This window comes from Anarrhichthys ocellatus, unplaced genomic scaffold (assembly GCF_004355925.1).
Source record: "Anarrhichthys ocellatus isolate YVR2014 unplaced genomic scaffold, GSC_Weel_1.0 scaffold6, whole genome shotgun sequence".
In the NCBI taxonomy this organism is placed as follows: domain Eukaryota; kingdom Metazoa; phylum Chordata; class Actinopteri; order Perciformes; family Anarhichadidae; genus Anarrhichthys; species Anarrhichthys ocellatus.
Window position 1 is genome coordinate 5,305,066 of NW_022280036.1, and position 18,863 is coordinate 5,323,928.

Here is an 18,863-nt window from a genome sequence, read left to right on the forward strand (position 1 = left end):
ACATACATATAATATACATATATATACTATATATAATATACATATAATATACAATATATAATATACATATACACATACATATAATATACATATATATACTATATATAATATACATATAATATACAATATATAATATACATATACACATACATATAATATACATATATATACTATATATAATATACATATAATATACAATATATAATATACATATACACATACATATAATATACATATATATACTATATATAATATACATATAATATACAATATATAATATACATATACACATATAATACATATATATACACATATATATATATATATATATATACACATATACATACACACACACACACACATATGTATACACACAATTTTACCATTATGCATTTATCTTACAAATACAACAATAAGTATTTTGTTACAAAACTATACACTAAGATTGTGTATACATGCATCTGATGCAGGTGTGCAGGTACGTTACCCCACTGTTCTTGTAGTTCATTCAGGTTGTCCAATACTCTCTGGTGATAGAGTCTCTCTAGCTGGATGCACCATAATGCCCGCTGGTCTGAACATCAAAGGTTAAGAGAAACATAAATACAAACACACAGAGTACAAAAAGCCCTACAGGGTACGGTTTGCTTTTAAAAAAAATTAAATAAAACTCAACTCAACTCTAAAAAAAAAAAACTACTTTTTTCTGCATTACAGTGGTCAGATGTAAAGGGAGAAAAGAAAGTGAGACTGATGAAATTGGAGGACGAAGACAGAGGGAGGCAGGAGGGGGGGGGGGGGGGAGGCCAGAGATAAAGGGAAAAGCACTCCAGGATGCAGTCTCTCATGTTTATGGATATGAGCAGCGAGAACACAATCCGTCTTTGGCATGGCTAAATGCTCTCTCTCTCTCTCTCTCTCTCACCCCCTATGCATGCATGGCATAGCTAAGCTAGCTCTCCCTTCTCTTTGACTCTTTTGTTTCTTCCCTTCCACTGTGTCTCTTTCCTCTGATTAAATCTGTCAAAAATTCCAATTATTTTTCATGCTCGCTTTCTTGTATTTCTTCCTCCCTTTCACCTACTTTGTCTCATACTTATATCTTTATTGACTTTAAGTGTGTGAGTGTATTTTGTATAAGAGCGTCTCTTTCTGCGAGTGCGTCTGCAAAGAATTCAGGTTGTGTACGCACTATACAGAGACGATCAACATATCTATCTTCCCTCCGTATGTGTGTCTTCTTTCTCTCTGCCTCTCTACCTTGTGAGCATTTTGCATGAGCCAGATCAGCTACTGGTGCTTTTCCTCTCTCCGTTTCACCTTCTGTAATCACCCCTCTTCATGTTCTCCTTATCTATTCTCTCTCTCTCTGATCAGTGTTTTCTCTTATCCCCTTCTTTTTCAGCTTCTTTCCACTCTATTCTCCTCGGCCTATTCTATCTATTGCTCTCTTTTTTACCACACTGTCTGTAAACTCTGAAGCTTTAAGTCACTCCAAATCCTCAAACTCTTACTTCAGTGTGTGAAATAATACAGATGAGAAAACAGACAAGTAGTCAAAGAAAAATGCATAATTAAAAACAGCGAGGTTAGCACACAGTTTGTGACCAAATCCAATACACACAGATACACACACCAACATAATACTAAGGATACAGTCTTTGTGAAGGACAAAGGCCTCGGCAATCTGCAGAGAGAGAGAGAGACATTACATCTTTAATAAAGTGCATGCTCTAAAATCTTTTTTTTCATGATTTTGTCAAATCAGTTATGTCACAGACGCTATCAGGAAAACAAGGTTGTCAAACCAGACTGAAACTATTCCTCAGGTAGAGTGATTCTTGACTCAGACACAAGATAAAACCAAAATCTGATTTGCCAAAGTACAAGACAACAGGTAGAAAAAACACCAATATAGAGCATAGAAACACCGCACTAACACAGCAATAACTGTCCCTAGCATTTAGGAGACAGAGTGAGAGTGAAAAGCAAGACACGTAGCAAGATACAAAAAAACGAGAGACTAAGACACTCTACCTCTCCTCAGCAAGTGTCGCTTTCATGCTGCTCAGCTGATCTCAGAACAAGAGAAGTGTGTGTGAGAGAGAGAGAGAGAGAGAGTGCGAGAGAGAGAGAGAGAGTGCAAGAGAGAGAGAGTGCAAGAGAGAGAGAGAGAGAGAGAGAGAGAGAGAGAGAGAGAGCAAGAGAGCGAGAGAGAGAGCAAGAGAGCGAGAGAGAGAGCAAGCAAGAGAGAGAGAGCGAGCAAGAGAGAGCGAGAGTGAGCAAGAGAGAGCGAGCAAGAGAGAGAGAGAGGAGGAGTAGAGTAGGGAAGGAGGGCACAAAAGGCTCTTGCATTTCTAATGAAGAGAGGGGCGGTGACGACTGAATGACCTCTATAGGTAACTCTACTGACGCGGCTCAGAAACAAAGTTGGAAAGAGTTTAGAATTTGTCCTCATTCGTCCCAACAATGAGACTTCATATTGAGAGGAAATCGACAACCTTGCAGCGGTGCTCAGAGAACAATCTACTGCTCAGTGTCAGTAAATATACCAAGGAGCTGATTGTTGATTTTAGAAAAAAGGTGGCGAAGACGCAAACCCCTGTCTACATTAATAGAGTTGAGGTGGAGCAAGTTAGCAGCTTTAAGTTCCTAAGAATCAGCATCACAAACAATCTGACATGGTCATCACACATCTCCATCCTGGTGAAGAAAGCTCATAAACGGCTGTATTTCTTACTTAAGAAGGCAAAATCGTGCCAAGTTCTTGTACATTACAAACTGGTATGGGGTGTGTACAGCACAGGACAGGAAGGCTCTACAGCGGGTGATTAAAACCGCCCAGAACATCATTAGCAACCGTCTACTGAGCATCGGTGAGGAGCCTGCGAAGAGCTAAGGAGATATTAAAAGACAATAACCACCCCAGCCACAACCTGTTCACCATGCTGCCCTCTGGAAAGAGATACTGAAGTATCACACTTCAAAACAGCTTCTTTCCTCTGGCTGCGAGACTCCTAAATGTATCCTCCACCCACCTAATAGAATATATATGTTATTGTTGTTTGTCTTCTTTCCTATGTAGCAAATTGTGATTAGAATCTAAATTTCGTTGTGCAACCCTGTCGTACAATGACAAATAAAAACCATGATAAAGCTCCCACATCGAAAAGAAGGACAGTCAGATTTTAAGATTCAAGATTGAAAAAAACAGCAGCATGCACAAATCTGTTCATCATCAGAGGTGATGTGTGCGTGGAACCCAACTGCTGTTTATATAATTCACTTACTGTAATCAATTAGTCCGCTTTCAGTGTAAACTTTTGGTCTTTTCATTCATGACAACATATGGGAAAAAAAAATTAAAACTACTGTCGTTTGATTTTTGTTATTTTACTCTCCACATTGATTTCATACGGTCTATTTTATGCCTTTTAAAAATTTAGAAATGCACTAAATGCTGCGGCTTACTAGCCTATTTACAGTTCTGATGTTACAGGACGATGCATCTTAAGGCTATGGACAAATTATAATCTGAACAAAAGTAAGCTATATTTCATGTACAGTACCATAGTGTATTTGAATTATACACAGTACAGGGATTTAATTTGAGGCGGAATTAAAGAAAAATAAATGGTTATAATAGTGCTTAGTTTGATACAGGCATATGAGATCACTGAAAGAGATTTCCACTGTAATTGCTTAGATTAGACCTGTTGTCGACCTACGTACTCTTTTTCTATAAAGAAGTGAAAAGTACATTTTCCTTAAAAAGCTAAAAGGACTCATTTTATTTTCATTTTGTGAAGAGACAAAAAAAAAAAAAGAAAGAAGCACATGTGTGTGTGTGTGGAGAAATTGCCTCTCATATACACACACACAACCCGTTTGCTTGTAAGAAAGCATAGCTCAGGTGTGCCTGGTGGAAGCATTTGTAAATCAAACTGACAGAAATATTCACACACCCTATAACATACATGTCCAGTCACGCAGGTCTGTGTGTGAGAGGGGAAGACTGAGAGTGTATGTTTTTTTATGTAGTGTGGATGTAGCTCATGTGTGCAGGAATGTGCTTATGTATAGACGCTGAAGTCACCCATGCCTTAGGGTACAAAGTGTCATTCCGATTATTGGGTTGAGTGGATAACAGTGATTTAATAACTAGTGTGAGAGCAAAATATAGAGACTAAAATGACAGAAAGAAAAATAAATACAAAAAGAAACCGTTAAAGAGTGAAGTAATTGTTAAGGTGAGTGACTGCCAGGATTGGTGGTGATACACAGCTTGTAGTATCTGACATACTATGCCAGAAGTAAGACAAGAAGAGTTACCTGGTGAAGGTACTGTGGAAGGTGAGTGTCATCTCCTCTTTGTGCCAACTCCTCCAGAGACTCCAGCAGGGCGGGGCTTGGAAGAGGCCCTGCGGCACAGGTGGAGACTGAAAAACAAGTGGGCACTGGAGTGGAGGTAATGTGTTCCAAAATCGAGGTTATAGGTACTGTGGTGGTAGTGGATTCTGTACCAGTAGTCGTGGGCCCTGGGGTGTTTGCTGTTGCACTCATAGGAGTGGAAGCAATGGAAGTGTTGAGCGTCGCGGTGCAAGCAGGCCCTGTAAATGTCTCTGCTGTTGAGGGAAACCCTCTTGCGCATGTGGGCCCATAGTTGAAGACAGAGTCTGTGGATGAGGTAAGATGTCCTGCAGTGAAGTCAGTATTTTTTGCTATCTTGTCTGTGGCTTCTGTGATACCTGTAGGCCCAGTAGTAGAATCTATAGGCCCTGTGGTGAAGGTGGGTCCCTGTGTAACGGAACCTGTGTTGGAGGCAACTAAGTCAGTGTTATGAGAGTCCACTTTGACATCAATCGGGCTCACTTCCACTTGACTGGCGGGATATGCAGTGTCTGGACTGACCACTGGAATGACAGGGGATGTGGGCTCTGGACTGGTCCCAGGGCTGAAAGGATACGGAGTCTCCAACAGACTGCCTACAGAGGATAAGAAAGACAACGCCAAACAGAGAGAAGAAAGAAAGAATAACTATGACACAGTGAACGTGCTGAAACAGCATGAATCCAAAACAGCATGAATCCAAAACAGCTGTCTAAAGCTCCTGACGACACAGGTGTGTGAGGGACTGTTACAATACAATACTGATGGTTATATTTGAGAAAACATTCAGAAGATTAAGTTGAATTAATAAATACAGTATGAAATGCAGCCAAACTAGCCAAAAGGTAATTTTTCATCTGTAGTCCCCATCAGAGCAACAACAAAAACAGGACATGCCATCTCAAAGTTTGAAAAGGACACAAAAAAAAGTAGTAGTGACATAAATACATACAGAATTAAACTGCAAAAAAGCAGGATTTTAATGTTTAGTTGTCTGATGAACCTCTGACAGACCAGGCTGACTAGCTAAAGGCACTCTTCGGTAACACAATAGTGCGATCTTCTCTTATAGACCCCCAGGTGACAGGATTAGTGTTGGTTCTTCTGTGTGTATAAGCTAAGTGTCACCGAAGCTAAGGTATGGATGACTTTATCCATCTCAACTTAAAAGCTGATATTTTTTTAGAACTTGGCAGTGAGTGCTTTGATTTTTTTATCTAGTGTTTTAGTGCTTGTTTGTATAGTGATTCGAGTGGTTAGCTAATACTAAACTAAGCTAAGCCAATACCTTTCTTTTGATGGAATAGAGCTCTAGAAACCACAGAGCGCAACCGAGTAAAGTTTCACAATCTTTGTGCAATTAAATGAATACTCTCTGTAAGTGACTGGGGATGGTAAAATGAAGGACGTCGACATCGGTCAGTATTTATTGCATAACAAGCGTATCCTTCACGTCACCTGGTTCACTCGACCAGCTCAGGCTTTGTGCCTGTTTTTGTCGATGTACGTGTGTGTGTGTGTGTGTGTGTGTGTGTGTGTGTACTTGGAGGAGCTCAGCTCGACAGAGAAGGTAGAGCAGATGCGAGCTGTAGCGTGATAATAAATTACACCAAAACATGAAAAAGTACAAATAACATAATAACCAGTAACATTGGTGCTTATCAATACTAAGATCTTTAATTATTTAGCAAAGTGGCCTGTTTAATACCGGATTTTGGAACGTTACCTTCAGATAACGTAAAATGCGAAAGGCTCTCGCTAGAGTCATTGTCCTCTCTGGGCTGCCGTAGAAACATGGCGGACTGAGCTTCAGGTGATTATAAACCGATTAAAACATAGTTATGAATATTATATTCAATACCTGCCAATAAATCCCCGTAAATGTTACACACTGTTCCTTTAAGCAAAAACTAAAAAAAATGTAAATGTGTGACTACAACTATCACATTTGTAAGTTTAACATGTTTTTGGCTGTAGTGTTGGAATTGGATGTTCATTATCATAAATCTGGCCTAACTTCTGTTACGGTGTGTGTTTTCTGTCCTCTACTAGATTATTCTTTACACCGACAATGAATCTACGTGTTATATGAAAGGGGTCGCTCCCAATGACAATCCTTGAAAATGATTGTGCAACTCTGCTCTGTGCATCTGTTAGCTTGTTGTGGTCTTCTGCTGCCCCCAAATGGCCATCAACAGTTGTGTGTGTGAAAGTGTATGTCTTTCATGCATGTATGTTCCCGACCTGTCTCTGAATAGGAGGAATCAGTCATTGGAGTGTCGGGAGACTGGCAGCGAATTAGACAGCTTGATTCTTCTGATTCTTCCTCCTCTTCGTCTCCCTTCATCACCTCATCAATGTCTTCTTCTTCTTCTTCATCCTCCTCTCCGCCTCTTCCTGTGTATCCCTCCTTTCCGTGCTCCTCCTCCTCCTTCCCATTGTTGTTGACAGAGGTTTTTTGGATGAGCCCTCCTCCCTCTTCCTTGTGTGGAGGAGCGAGGCTTTGAGTCTGTGCGAGCGCGTTAGTCTCGTTGAGATTTCGTGTTTGGGCAGCGAGAGTGTCAGGATTGGGAAGGTTATCACAGAGGTTGGCCCCGCCCACCTGAACCTGTGACATTGCTCTGTCCTCCCTCTCAAGCTGACCTGGAGATAAAATAAAGAATCAGGTGAAATGTCAATTGGTGTACTTAAACATGTTGAGCCTATACATTGTGTTATTTAAAACACTCACCACCATGATCCATCTGGCACCCCCCTCACAACGGTTGAGCTCTGAGCATGAGGGTCTGCGCCGGCTACTAAACAAGCCCGTCTTCAAGCCTGCAGAGATAAAGAGAATGAGACAAAAGACAGGAACATTTCAATGACGGAAAGTATGAGAAAGACAGAGGAAGTCAATCTACACTCAGAGGAACGGGAGAGAGTGAAAGGGAGGGACACAAAACAAGTTTAGCAAGTTTAGTTGTATAAATGTAGCAGTCCTACCAACTCCATGTAGTATAATACTACAAATGTATTGATCACTAACACTTCAGATACAAACCTGACAATGCATTATATAGAAAACAACTGAAAACTCTGTACAAGTTCTGAACCTTTAAGACGCCACTGTACGGTGTGGCTGAAAGAGATGACATTTGTTAATATTAGTTTTCCTCCCCATCTACAGCAAAGTAGTGTCCTGCAACTTATCTGTGAAGAACAATACCAGTCAGCATCTATTTGCTCACAAGAATAAATCTCGAAGGGACATTTAAATGTCAAATTGTTAGGATTTAAGTTTCCATAATCTTCTTAAAACAATTAAGTTTTTCAATACAAAAACCTTTTACAGACCCCCTAAACATTGAACACAGAGAGCAAGATAGTGAGAGGAAAGGAGAGAGAGAGAGAGAGAGAGAGAGAGAGAGAGAGAGAGAGAGAAATAACTATGATATGGGAAGAGCAAGAACAGTGACAATGTACAATGTGAACCAAGAATACAGAAGAACTGGTAAATACCAAAGGGAGACAAGTGGTAAAGTTATGAGATGCAATAAACTATATTGTCCATTTCTATTTACATATAGTAGGAAGACAGAATACTATGAACTACGATAGGAATGAGTCCTAAACCCTGAAGATGAATTAGCCTGATCCAGCGGTTGTTTCTTTGTTTCAAAGTCAATGGGTTTCTGGCTGGATGCCTAAAATAAGGTCCGTGGTTCACATAAACTGAAGAGATTTTAATGTTTTGCTCTCCTAAAGAAAATACGTCAGCAAATGATCCCACAAGTCTTAAAAAAGGCGATTGCTAACAAGGACATAGGACTGCTAAACATTATTACTACAAACACTAGTGCTGCTTTAGCTCAGTGGGGGTGACGTGAAGTCACGCGACCGTGGTCTAGTTTGTTTCTAGCCTAACGTTATATTTTTACTTCTAGGGTTTGCATTTAAAGTTCAAACTTAATAAAATTTGTGTTAATTTGTAGAGATGATCTCGCTGAACAAAACATTTAAGCATCATGAACCTGTGTTTGCCACAGATCTTATTCTGTGCACTAATCCAAAAGCCAATGGAAAGATTCCATGGGCTTTCTGTTGAGGTAACCAGTGCGATGCTATCTTCTGGGAAGGCCTATAAAAATGCATCATCCCTGCAGCACTCTATAAAGTGCAATGCAGAACAACAACTTTACAAGCTACGGCCTCAGAAATGCTTATAGGTCAAATCAACATTTTTCCTGACACAGTGAAAAGTATAAGATTCTCAAAGATAGGATTTATTGCAGGGCGGTTCCAATGGGTTGCAGGAGGTTGTCAAACTGGTAAATCAGCGTACAGCACAAATCAGTATTGTGCAATAGCATGCTTCTTTTTTTTTTTAAACTTTACTGCCTTACTTATGTTCACAGTTAAGTCAGCAAGAAATTTAACAGAAAAACAGATTCAACCTCTGGATACCTAGACTGCCCAATACATACAACCTGTGTTCAGGTCAGTGAGACAACCATTAACAGCACGCACTGTATAACTAGTAGACCATCAATTTGAGATTTCTAGACTTTCACATACACATGAAGCAGTTTATTTTTATGTTTTCAAATGAAAAACAAAAATATACTAACAGACCTATAATACACACACAGATGCCTGTGTCATTGCACTGACCGTGTCCCCTATCCCTGGTTACAATATGCATGACCGGATCCATGGCCAACACTCCTTCACACATCCAACTGTTTTACTAACGTTGGTGATATTTTGACTCCAAAACCTCCACAAATACCCACATCCATTCCAGGCTAATGAAAGCCTATCTCAGAGGAATATCGCTGTCCTGGTTTCCCGCAGCACTAAGCTAATTGTTCTTCCTGTAAGCCTGTATTTCCCTCTGTAACACTCAACCAAAACATCTACAAAGGACAAACTCAACGAGCACAACTCTGATTACCTGTGTGCACATTATTATTAATACTCTTAGGGACAATCAGCACTGAGGACTGCTATCTCCAGAGGGAGGAGAGAACCTATGGGATGACATAATCATAGGCTTTGAGATACTAATGGAAGTATTGTATGAGAGGCTGTCTTGCAGTCTTCTTACTCCAAGCTCTTAATGTCCCTCTGGAGGGTAAAATGGCCCCAGCCTGTGACAAACAACTGTGACATCGAGACTTATGCAACGACGACCTGCAGTTTACACATATGGCTGTTACTGTACCGGTCATCTTTCTAATGCTTTGTGAGATGTATCTTTTTGTTTACAGTACAGTTTCCCTGAATGTCTCGCTCCCTCAGAGCCATCTGTCCATCCGACCATCCATCCTCTCCTCTTTATGTCTGCACCCTGCTCCACAGGGGACCATGAATAATGAAAGACAGAAGAAGGGACAGAGTGGGACTTTAGCCATAAGGACAAACACAATGTGGAGGAAACAGATCCTGTCCTGTGAGAGGCCACTACAGACACTTGAGACAGCGAGCAGAGCTAAAAAAAACAACGTGACATCAACTGCCACTAATTGTCTTATGTTTTAACGTTAAGACGTTTTACAAATAAGCTAAACAAACTAAAAAAATCCAGCAAGTTAGCAAATGAGACGTAAAATATATGCAGTAAATTGCACCCAATTGCCATTCAAAGAGGTGGGGCATTGTTGTTGTTGGCCAAGTTACCAGTTTAGGCCAGCAATTAAGTCTCTAACGTTAGCTGTAGCTAACCAGTTCACGTGTAATGTTAGTGACTAACCGGTTCAGGAACAAACGGTTTGTCTCAACATTATCCCCATGTTTATTTAGCGTTAACGATAGATGAAGATCCAATGTTAAAACGCAGACAAGTGACAGCAATTGCAACCATGACACAGATTCCGTAAACTGGTTACTAGCTAGCTAACGTTAACTTTAATCAACCTATGCTTGGTAAACAAGCTAGAATTTAAACGTTACGTTAATAGTAAAATGCTTTACGTTACAGGAGATTAGCTCGGTCGCTATCGTTAAGGCTCACGCGTAGTGTTGATTTCACGCTTTTGACAGGCTTGAACTGCTTCATCAAATTGAAAACGTTTGATTAGCAACAGCCGAAGTTGATGCCTATCCATTCATAACTAAACAGCGATACATAACGCTACGGCGACAGATCAGTTGCTGCTAGCTAACTGACGTCAGCTAGCCGAGCAATGCAGACACACATCCGTCCACAAGACCTTTAAAATACAACGTTACACCTCAGCTTGCTTTAGGTAAATGCGATAGCTTTCGAATCATTAGCAAAAAACCTAAACAACTTTTGAGACACAAAACAGTAAAGCGGTACTTACGGCTGAACAGGCTGGTTGAATTGTAAAGGATCGCGCATCACCAGCTGCTGTGATGTTAATGAATGTAGGTGTTACCGACTGTCAGGGGTCGTTGCTGTCATCAGGCCTGCATCGGTGCTGTTGGTAGACACAAGGTGCACAGTTGCCATCTTATGTTCCTATACTGTCAGTACGTACGTGGACAGGCAGGAATATGTATTCACAATACTGTGGAATATTCAAGCTAGTGTTTTCTAAAAGCTCCAGGCCATAAAATACTGTGTGGAGAATGAAAGTTCCAAAAACAGAAATATGATTAACCCATTTAATCACCATGTGTTCACCTTGTGCAACCAGGAAAGAAGAGTAATAGATTCAATATAAGAGCATTGAAGGTTCAAGCACTTACTAAAACAGGGCTGATACCATGTACTCCCACACACACACACTATATATCAAAATTATGATTTAATGTTTTTCTTACAAATCATATTGCACACAGTTTACACAGTCCGTAAGACATGACATTTCAGACATTGAAATCGTATGAACACATGAGGGATATAAATAAATACAAAGACTTGCTTCCACCTTCTTCCTGCACTGTTATTACAGGTTTGGAAAAGTATGCAAAACAAGATACATGTGTTGTGACACTGCTGCCACTCCACTGCATCAACAAAACTGCAGTTGCATACTTCATTCGATAATATGCACATTTCTGAATTAAAATATCATTTGCATGACCTGGTGCACCCATGAGGCTGTTTTTTCCCCAGCCCCCTTGAACATGCAGACCTTTATTCTGCAACTTTTTTTTTTAATCACTGCTGCATCCATTTCATGAACATTTCACTTGTTACTACTTTTTTCTGTTCTTGTATGCATGTATGCACAAATGTATGTATCTTCTGTGCGCCTGTTTTAATACATTACACATTCTTTTTTTATATTGCATCATCACTATATTATACATATACAACTCATATATATTGTATTCAATTTGTATAAAACAATAGTAAGACCTGTGTGTCCATCATCAGCCCCAACCCTCCCTCTGTGTGTTCTCCAAAATCTCTTCATAAAGCCAGCTCTGTGTGAACTCCTGACTCTTGTCCATCAGCTGGAACAGTCGAAGATACTCCTCTGGATATACATGACCCGTCAGTATGTCCTCCGGCATGCCCATCTCCGATAGCAGCTTACTCCCACTATCTGGAGACCACAGACTAGGAACAGACAGAAGAGAGGGAGAATGAGCAAGAGGAAAATAAGGTTGGAAGACGTGTCGACTGGAACAGCCTATGATACTATTATAGTATGGATGCACTTAGTACAGACGCACCAAGAGCAGCTCTTTGATGCGACATGTACAATGTGTTGACTACAGGCCTGTCTCAATAGCTTTGTACGCATGTATTGCTTACTTGAGCCGGTCCATGAGCTTGACCTTCCTCTTTGCCAGACACTGTTTGACCATCATCAGCAGAGTTGAAGCATTAGACGGAGTGAGGCCTGCAGAGAACAGATCAGCCCGCGGACGCAGACGCACCAGGCACAAGTGGTCATTGGGAAGCTGAGGGGAGGCAGAGGGGAGAGGTTTTATTAAAACGGACAATAACAATCACTTTACACTTACACTGTTTACTTTGCTATTGAGGTTGCTCTCTTCCTAACCGTGCCCTTGGAGCTTGGTACTCTCTGTTTTGAAGACCTCACAAATGACTCCCAGGGCTCCTGCACAGACAGAAATGAGGAGGTTGACCACTAGAACACTCTTTCTATCACATTCACCCTCTTTATGTTGAAAATGTGTACAAACATGAACGCTTTGGTAGCATAAAACAAAACACTGCAACATGCTTCTTTTTTTTTTTTTTTTTTTTTTTTTAACTTTAAAATGCTTTTTTTGTTGTTACTGTAAACAGCTGTTTAAAAGTCAACATACTGGTTTCATTACATTAGCATAATGACACAAATGTATTGTATTTGTCACCCTCTCTCATACTGTACCTTGTGCAGTAGTTCGATATCACAGGCCATCTGCCAGAGGACACTGAAGGCTCTGTAGTGCATCATTTCACCCGGACGTGACACCAGTTTCTGATGGAGACATAACTGCGTTACATATTTTACACAAGGATCAAAGAACGACACATAATCAGATTATCATTTAAGTAACCAGACAACTGTTTCCCTCAGCTTTAAGTAGTGATTGTGTTGTCAGCAGCAATATGACTATTTTCAGTACAGATAAATAAAACTGATGATATAAGTGCAGCAGTATCTAAGACTGTGGTTACACTCGTCTTTTCAATGCGACCTTTGTATCCCATTGATCAGGCAGGTTGCATTGTGGACACACAGATGCAGACACAGCTGAATTCTGATCCGACGCATCTGATCACAAAAGTCGCATTAAAAAGACAAGTGTAACCACAGCCTCAGCATAGATCTGAGTTGGTTTAAAGCTGCCCAAAATGAAAACAAGAGGCATTAGCATGGATGTAACCATCCTCATCCTCATGACAACAAAACACACACACAAAGTTAGACTCTTTGATCAAACTGGTTCTCATTTCTACATATACAGAGCTTATAATGTTCTTGTACCAGGTATTCCTTCTCGCTTATGAAGAGGTTGAGCTCTATTCTTCCGTATCTGTAGACAGACAGTCGTTCAAACAAAGCGTAAACCATCTTCAGCAGCATTCCACGCTCATTACGCAGAGGCAGGATACCCACTACCCTCACCGGGATGTCTAGAAAGACACATGCATGAACACATTACCGATGAAGATCAGTGTACATTCAGTTACGTGTGTTATTGTGTAAAAGGTACATACCAAGTCATTACAATGATGAAATGTGATTTATTATTCTAAACATATTCATCTAAATGTTTGATACCTGTGAGCCACTGAATGTGGATCTTAATGTAGGTAAATAGTTATAGGTATATATGTTTATGATGAGGCATTTCTAAGCTTCAGGATTATACTGACTGTATGAAGGAGGTGGGATTTGTTTGCAGCCAGAGGCTCAACAAGAGGAAACCTCTTTGTGTGTATGCATTTGTGAGAGATTGAAGTTGCAACACAGTGGTGTCTTAGTTTGTTTTTCTCTCACCATCAGTCCAGTTAGCTTCTGATATTCCCAGGTCAGTGAAGAGTTTGTCCGTGAACATCACAGGGGGTTTAAGGTTTCCACTGCCAATGGGGTCTAGTTTGAAATAGTCACAGTGAACCACTTCCAGCTGACCATCAAGACGACCTTCCAACTCCTACAACATGAAAACATCATGTATTTGACTAACTGCTACATAAAAGGAAAATTAATGAATTAACAAATAAAATCTGATAATTAAAATGAGAATAGAACTCAGCGTAAAGATAAAAAACGTCGTTAGATGCAGAGAGATGTTTGTGTTACCTGTAGATCATGTAGGAAGAACCTATCCCCTTCAAGAGCCACAACTCTCTGAGCACCAGCACTCAGCAGTGTCCTTGTCAACACCCCCAGACCTAAGAAATCAATTAATTGTAGTTTCACACACAAGACTAATAAAATGTGCTTATGACTTATAAATGCACATATTTTATATGAGCATTTATATTTTAGTTTGTCAATGTTCATACCAAATAAGATTGAAGTTACACACCAAACATGAATTCATTAAGTTTTCCTCTGTGTTTCACATTTAAAGATTACACAAATATATACCTGGGTTACAGTCGAAGATAACACTTTTAGCATCCACAGATCCGAGATGCTGTGTGACCAATTCAGCCAGGTCTGGGTCCACTATGAAGTGTCTAATTTTTTTACAGGCCTGAGCACGGCGTACATTCTCCTCTACCTCACCAAGGTCCAGGAAGTCGTACCGGCACAGAGGACGACATTGGCCCTGGAGAAAGACAGAAACGCACTTAGAGAGTGAAAACAATTGATATCATATGTGGAAAAAGCTCAGTGTGTCAGAAACCACTGTCAATCGTTTCCTTTATTATCTTTTTCAGTTTACTGCACAAACTCAAGATTTTTATCAATACTTGGCTGAGTAGATGTATGTGTTGTGTGCCTCAACAATAAAGGAAACACACCTGTATAAAACAGAATATCAGACCATGGAGATGAAAAGAAAGTGGATGATCAAAGACGAATGCCTACCTGTACAGCTACAGCAGACAGGTTCCGGTGTGTGAGTGCTGAGGAGAGGGACGTCCTCTCTGCACGGGGCTGTTGGGAGGTTGGACCCAGTGTGGGCCGACCAGGACCCGAAGAGAGAGAATCCAGGCTGTAGGCCCTTCTATGAAGCATAGGAGCCCCAGGGACACAAAGGCCATAATGACCCACAGGGGCCAACACTGCTTTGTGCAAACAGGACCTACTTCTGATGGTCTGGTAGCAAGCAGAGCGCATCATCAGGTCTACCACCCTACAGATCTGGGTAGACATGGTGGACCAGTGGACCTGTAACTACAGAGGAGAGGGGGAGGAAGGTCGGGGGACCCCTTCAAGAGGCCATTGCCTAGAGGGAATGGGGAGGTAAAGGGACCAATGATGTTAAGGTGAATAGCAGGCATTGAAGTGACACCAACATAGAATACTAAATTATAAATGACAGGCTTTAAATGTTTTATGTGATTAAGTTAATATCGTAATACAAAAACACGCGTATGCCAAACTGTGTATAATGTGCTCTACTGGCACGTGGGAAGGTAAACTTGATGGCTTAAATCTATCGGCCTAACTGGAGAAGCGTTCCCGGTCCTAAATCCTGTATATTCACAAGTTCGCCAAGAGGTACAAAATAACCTCGCAGACAATCTGTTAAGGGGAGGCGTTGAGCAGTTTCATGATACTGACAATATATAAGTTGTTAGCCGACTGGCTAGCCGTACGCTTACAACTAAAACGTTTTAATTTCGTACAGACATACCTTATCGAAGATGATCTTATATTTATCAAAATATAACCACATTGGTGACATACAAGTGGCTATTGTCTGCCTGTTTGCTGGTAAAACTCCGTGACATTGAGTAGCCGACCCCCGTCAGTTGTTGGTGCAACTCTCGTGGTGCTGCAGGCGCATGTGATTGTCGTCATTGACAGGCGACTTCAACTAAGGCCAATGAGAAAACCCAGGTAGAAAATCCAGGAAGTTGTCATACTAACATACGAATGTAAAAAATAAATAAAGCACAACTAACTTATAGCATTACTAGAAGTACATAAATTGTTGGGAAAAACACTTAACGCAACACACTTTCTTTATATGCAACTGTTTCGGTAGCAAAAAAAAAGTACCGCTGTTGTTAATGTCTGTTAGCATATTAGCATAATGTTGCTACGGAAGTAGAAAACAGCGCTGTCAAAACTGCAGCACGCAGTCGTACTCTCTCCAGTCAGTCTCTGTGAGAGGTGAAGGTACCGTCGCAGTGAGATCCTCCAGCCTGTTAGCTGTCACTATGGCGCGTGTTGAGACATCATCCAACAGGCCCTACCACCTGGTTATCTTCGGAGCCTCTGGGTTCACGGGGCAGTTTGTGGTGGAGGAGGTGGCACGTACTGTGTCCGAGGGTCCGAAAGGGAACCTGAAGTGGGCCGTGGCAGGCCGGAGCAAGCAGAAGCTGGAAAAAGTTCTGGAGCAGGCCGCCGGAGTACTCAGTATGTATTTAAACGATCACATTTGTTGTGTACGTTGAAGCAGATTGTTTCTAGAACTGACGGTCCTGCAACAGAGATAGCGTCTCAATTATTCTGTTCAACGTATGTCCTATGTAAGGATGTTGTATTTGGTGGGACTGCGCCTTTTATCTGATATTTCAAGTACTTTTGTGTTTCTAAAGTAACGGGTAATTGCTTAACTCCGGACGACTAATTTGTCTAAGGTGGGCTCGCTGATAGTGATACGTTTAACATGAGGTACAAAGTACAAGCGAGGCTGCGACAAAAAGTAACCTTTTTATTTACACAATTTTTTATTAAGGATCGAAATTGAGTCATTGAAGTAATTTGGTTGATTGATATATCTATTTTAAGCCTAAAAATGCCAACAAAGCACATCTCAATTATCCTATTGGGGTACATTTTGATGTCTTTGCGTGGTTTTCTGTTTGACCTAGTCTATTTATTCAGTTTACAAAAACAGGAAATTCTCCCTTTTTGAAAAGCTGTATCCAGCAAACATTTTGCCTTTCGCTTTATAAATAACTTTAATGATTGATTGATCAATTTTGAAAATGCGTAGCTATTCACTTTCTGTTGATTAACTAATCGACTAATTGGTGAGTAATTTTAGCTCTAAAAACAGAAATATTATTCACCTCATTGCGATTAATTTGTGGACTGTGTAACAAATATTTAGGGAACATATTTAGTATGCCAGTAGTTTTCCAGTTTGATCATTTGTATCCACGCAACACTCTAAACATGGAAAATAAAGTCTGTCACTAGATCAACACCGGAGAGCTATTCTGCTGTCATGATAGGAATGTGAGTTTCCAGAGGATTAGAAAGTTATTCTGTTGTCTCCTCGGGGAGTGCACAACAGCTGATGGAACAAACCTGTCACTGTACACTCCCCTTCCATGACAGCACACACAGCCCGACAAGCCTTTCAGTTAACACTGAAAACTGCAGTTTCTCTGTTTAAACCGAAATTTGCCTTTTCTCCCAAAGAGTTACAGTGGCACATTTTAAAACAGCTTATATGGTTTTAACAACTCCTTTCTGTTTTAGGCCACTTATGTTTGGCAAATACAGTACAATTGAAATGTTACTGGTTTGAAATACTTAACGACACATTTCATCCAACACAGACATTATTCCTCCATTATTTTACTCATTTTCACACCTGGGAATCATGAATGTTTTTGTTTATCAGGGCTATGATAGAAACAGAATTTTATAGCAAACATTTGGTTCTAAATATGCTATCGCACTTAAGAGCCTATCCTTACAAAGTGCGTGTGTGCGTGTGTGTCTGCAGGTAAGCCCGAGCTCAGGTCAGAGGTGGACATTATCGTGGCAGATGTCGAGGAACCAGACTCCCTGGCAGCCATGTGCAAACAGGCTGTAATTGTTCTGAACTGTGTGGGGCCTGTAAGTAGACGCCTGGGATTGTTCTTCTTCAGCACACAGAACCTGCTCCGTCACATGACACAAACTTTTATTTATTTATTTATTTTTTTTCTCACATCATCTCACAACATTGGCATGTTGGCATCTCCCATCTCCTCAACATAGCTCTGTTTCTCACTCTCACTCTCTCTCTCACACACACACACACACACAGACACAGACAGAGCAGCCTTCATTTACACAATGAGGGCTACTGATTTACAGGACACAATAAGTCGTATTGTATTAAAGTCAGAAGGAAAAGAGGTTTTCCAGAACAGGGTCTTGTTCTTCCACTGCAGTAACCACCACTGTTTCTCACAGCAGCACTTTGCCAGCTTGGTTAAAACTGAGGCACAAAGTTTAAGTCAAAAAGAGTTGTTGTTCAGTGTGAGTGTTTTATGTTGACAATACAAAGCCATGTATGTAAAAAATGTGATGAATCTATTACCAGGATGAAAAAGACCACACAGTATTCTGTAAACCACACCTCTTCCATAATAGTCTCAGGAACAAGGATGGTCAAATAGGGAGACTGTACCTTGCTCTGCAAGTCGGTCTGTGTAGTAATACTTGAGTCAGCCGTGTACCAACAGTCAACCAAAGGAAGATTACTGTTAAAGAACACAAACAGAAAGCCGACTCATAGGAATCGCATATCTCTGATATGAAAGGCAAGAAACTGATTTTGACCATTCTATGACGTGGTTACCCAAGACATTGTAGATAAAAGCTGAGATTGAGAAACCTTTCTTTAAGTTCTTGGTATGTTAGTGTCACTGCATGCATGCTATACAAATTGCTTCTCTGATACCAGATATGTGCTGCATAAACATATAATCCATTAAGTCAACGTAGGCTGATCAACTTTTGCAGGTTTTCTTCATCAGAAATAAGTGTCTTCCTCTGTATGTGAGGAGACGTGTTCATCTACAAGCTCTCCAGACCAACATGAACTGTAGTTGATCGATCATCAACCAAAGGACGAAAAAGTGGACCAGTGCATTGATCCGTTTGTGTGTGTGTGTGTGTGTGTGTGTGTGTGTGTGTGTGTGTGTGTGT

General features: G+C 40.6%; 3 protein-coding genes across 8 annotated transcripts in view; 1 reads left to right on the forward strand and 2 right to left on the reverse strand.

The window, feature by feature from the left end:
* The window catches only part of cnsta (consortin, connexin sorting protein a), a 24,849-nt gene extending 13,940 nt beyond the window's left edge, over positions 1–10,909 (reverse strand). Inside the window, exons 1-7 of one of the 5 annotated variants that reach the window (XM_031846677.1) lie at positions 10,698–10,909; positions 7,121–7,209; positions 6,634–7,032; positions 4,524–4,985; positions 4,333–4,421; positions 1,657–1,687; positions 488–574 (exon numbers count right to left, since the gene is read on the reverse strand). In XM_031846677.1, the coding sequence (XP_031702537.1) occupies positions 488–574; positions 1,657–1,687; positions 4,333–4,421; positions 4,524–4,985; positions 6,634–7,032; positions 7,121–7,133 (1,081 nt within the window). In that variant the 5' untranslated portion in view covers positions 7,134–7,209; positions 10,698–10,909. Of the gene's footprint in view, positions 1–487; positions 575–1,656; positions 1,688–4,332; positions 4,986–6,633; positions 7,033–7,120; positions 7,210–10,349; positions 10,674–10,697 lie in introns of those variants that run through there. The other 4 variants (XM_031846676.1, XM_031846673.1, XM_031846675.1 and 1 more) reach the window with 4 other exon arrangements.
* Positions 10,910–10,987: 78 nt separating this feature from the next.
* On the reverse strand, positions 10,988–16,243 carry tfb2m (transcription factor B2, mitochondrial). Of its 2 annotated transcripts, XM_031846678.1 has the most exons (10): positions 15,619–16,242; positions 14,847–15,207; positions 14,400–14,583; positions 14,109–14,200; positions 13,806–13,959; positions 13,290–13,438; positions 12,690–12,779; positions 12,354–12,413; positions 12,104–12,252; positions 10,988–11,905 (listed from the first exon to the last, which is right to left on the reverse strand). In XM_031846678.1, exons 2-10 carry the CDS (start codon positions 15,132–15,134, stop codon positions 11,716–11,718), a joined length of 1,356 nt encoding a protein of 451 aa, XP_031702538.1. In that variant the 5' UTR covers positions 15,135–15,207; positions 15,619–16,242; the 3' UTR covers positions 10,988–11,715. The 2 variants fall into 2 exon arrangements, with proteins under 2 accessions (XP_031702538.1, XP_031702540.1); XM_031846680.1 differs by having other exon boundaries at positions 14,847–16,243.
* The window catches only part of LOC116383104 (saccharopine dehydrogenase-like oxidoreductase), an 8,153-nt gene continuing 5,324 nt past the window's right edge, over positions 16,035–18,863 (forward strand). Inside the window, exons 1-2 of the mRNA XM_031846681.1 lie at positions 16,035–16,346; positions 17,671–17,783. Coding sequence (XP_031702541.1) covers positions 16,148–16,346; positions 17,671–17,783 — 312 coding nt within the window. The 5' untranslated portion in view covers positions 16,035–16,147. The remainder of the gene's footprint in view (positions 16,347–17,670; positions 17,784–18,863) is intronic.

Excerpts from the sequence above, each read along its gene's own strand:
- tfb2m (XM_031846680.1), bottom strand. The coding sequence starts at position 15,134 with ATGTCTACCCAGATCTGTAGGGTGGTAGACCTGATGATGCGCTCTGCT. Across the intron at positions 14,584-14,846 it reads TGTCTGCTGTAGCTGTACAG|GGCCAATGTCGTCCTCTGTG; the intron begins GTAGGCATTCGT and ends GTCTTTCTCCAG. Across the intron at positions 13,960-14,108 it reads TCTTCCTACATGATCTACAG|GAGTTGGAAGGTCGTCTTGA; the intron begins GTAACACAAACA and ends TTCATGTTGTAG.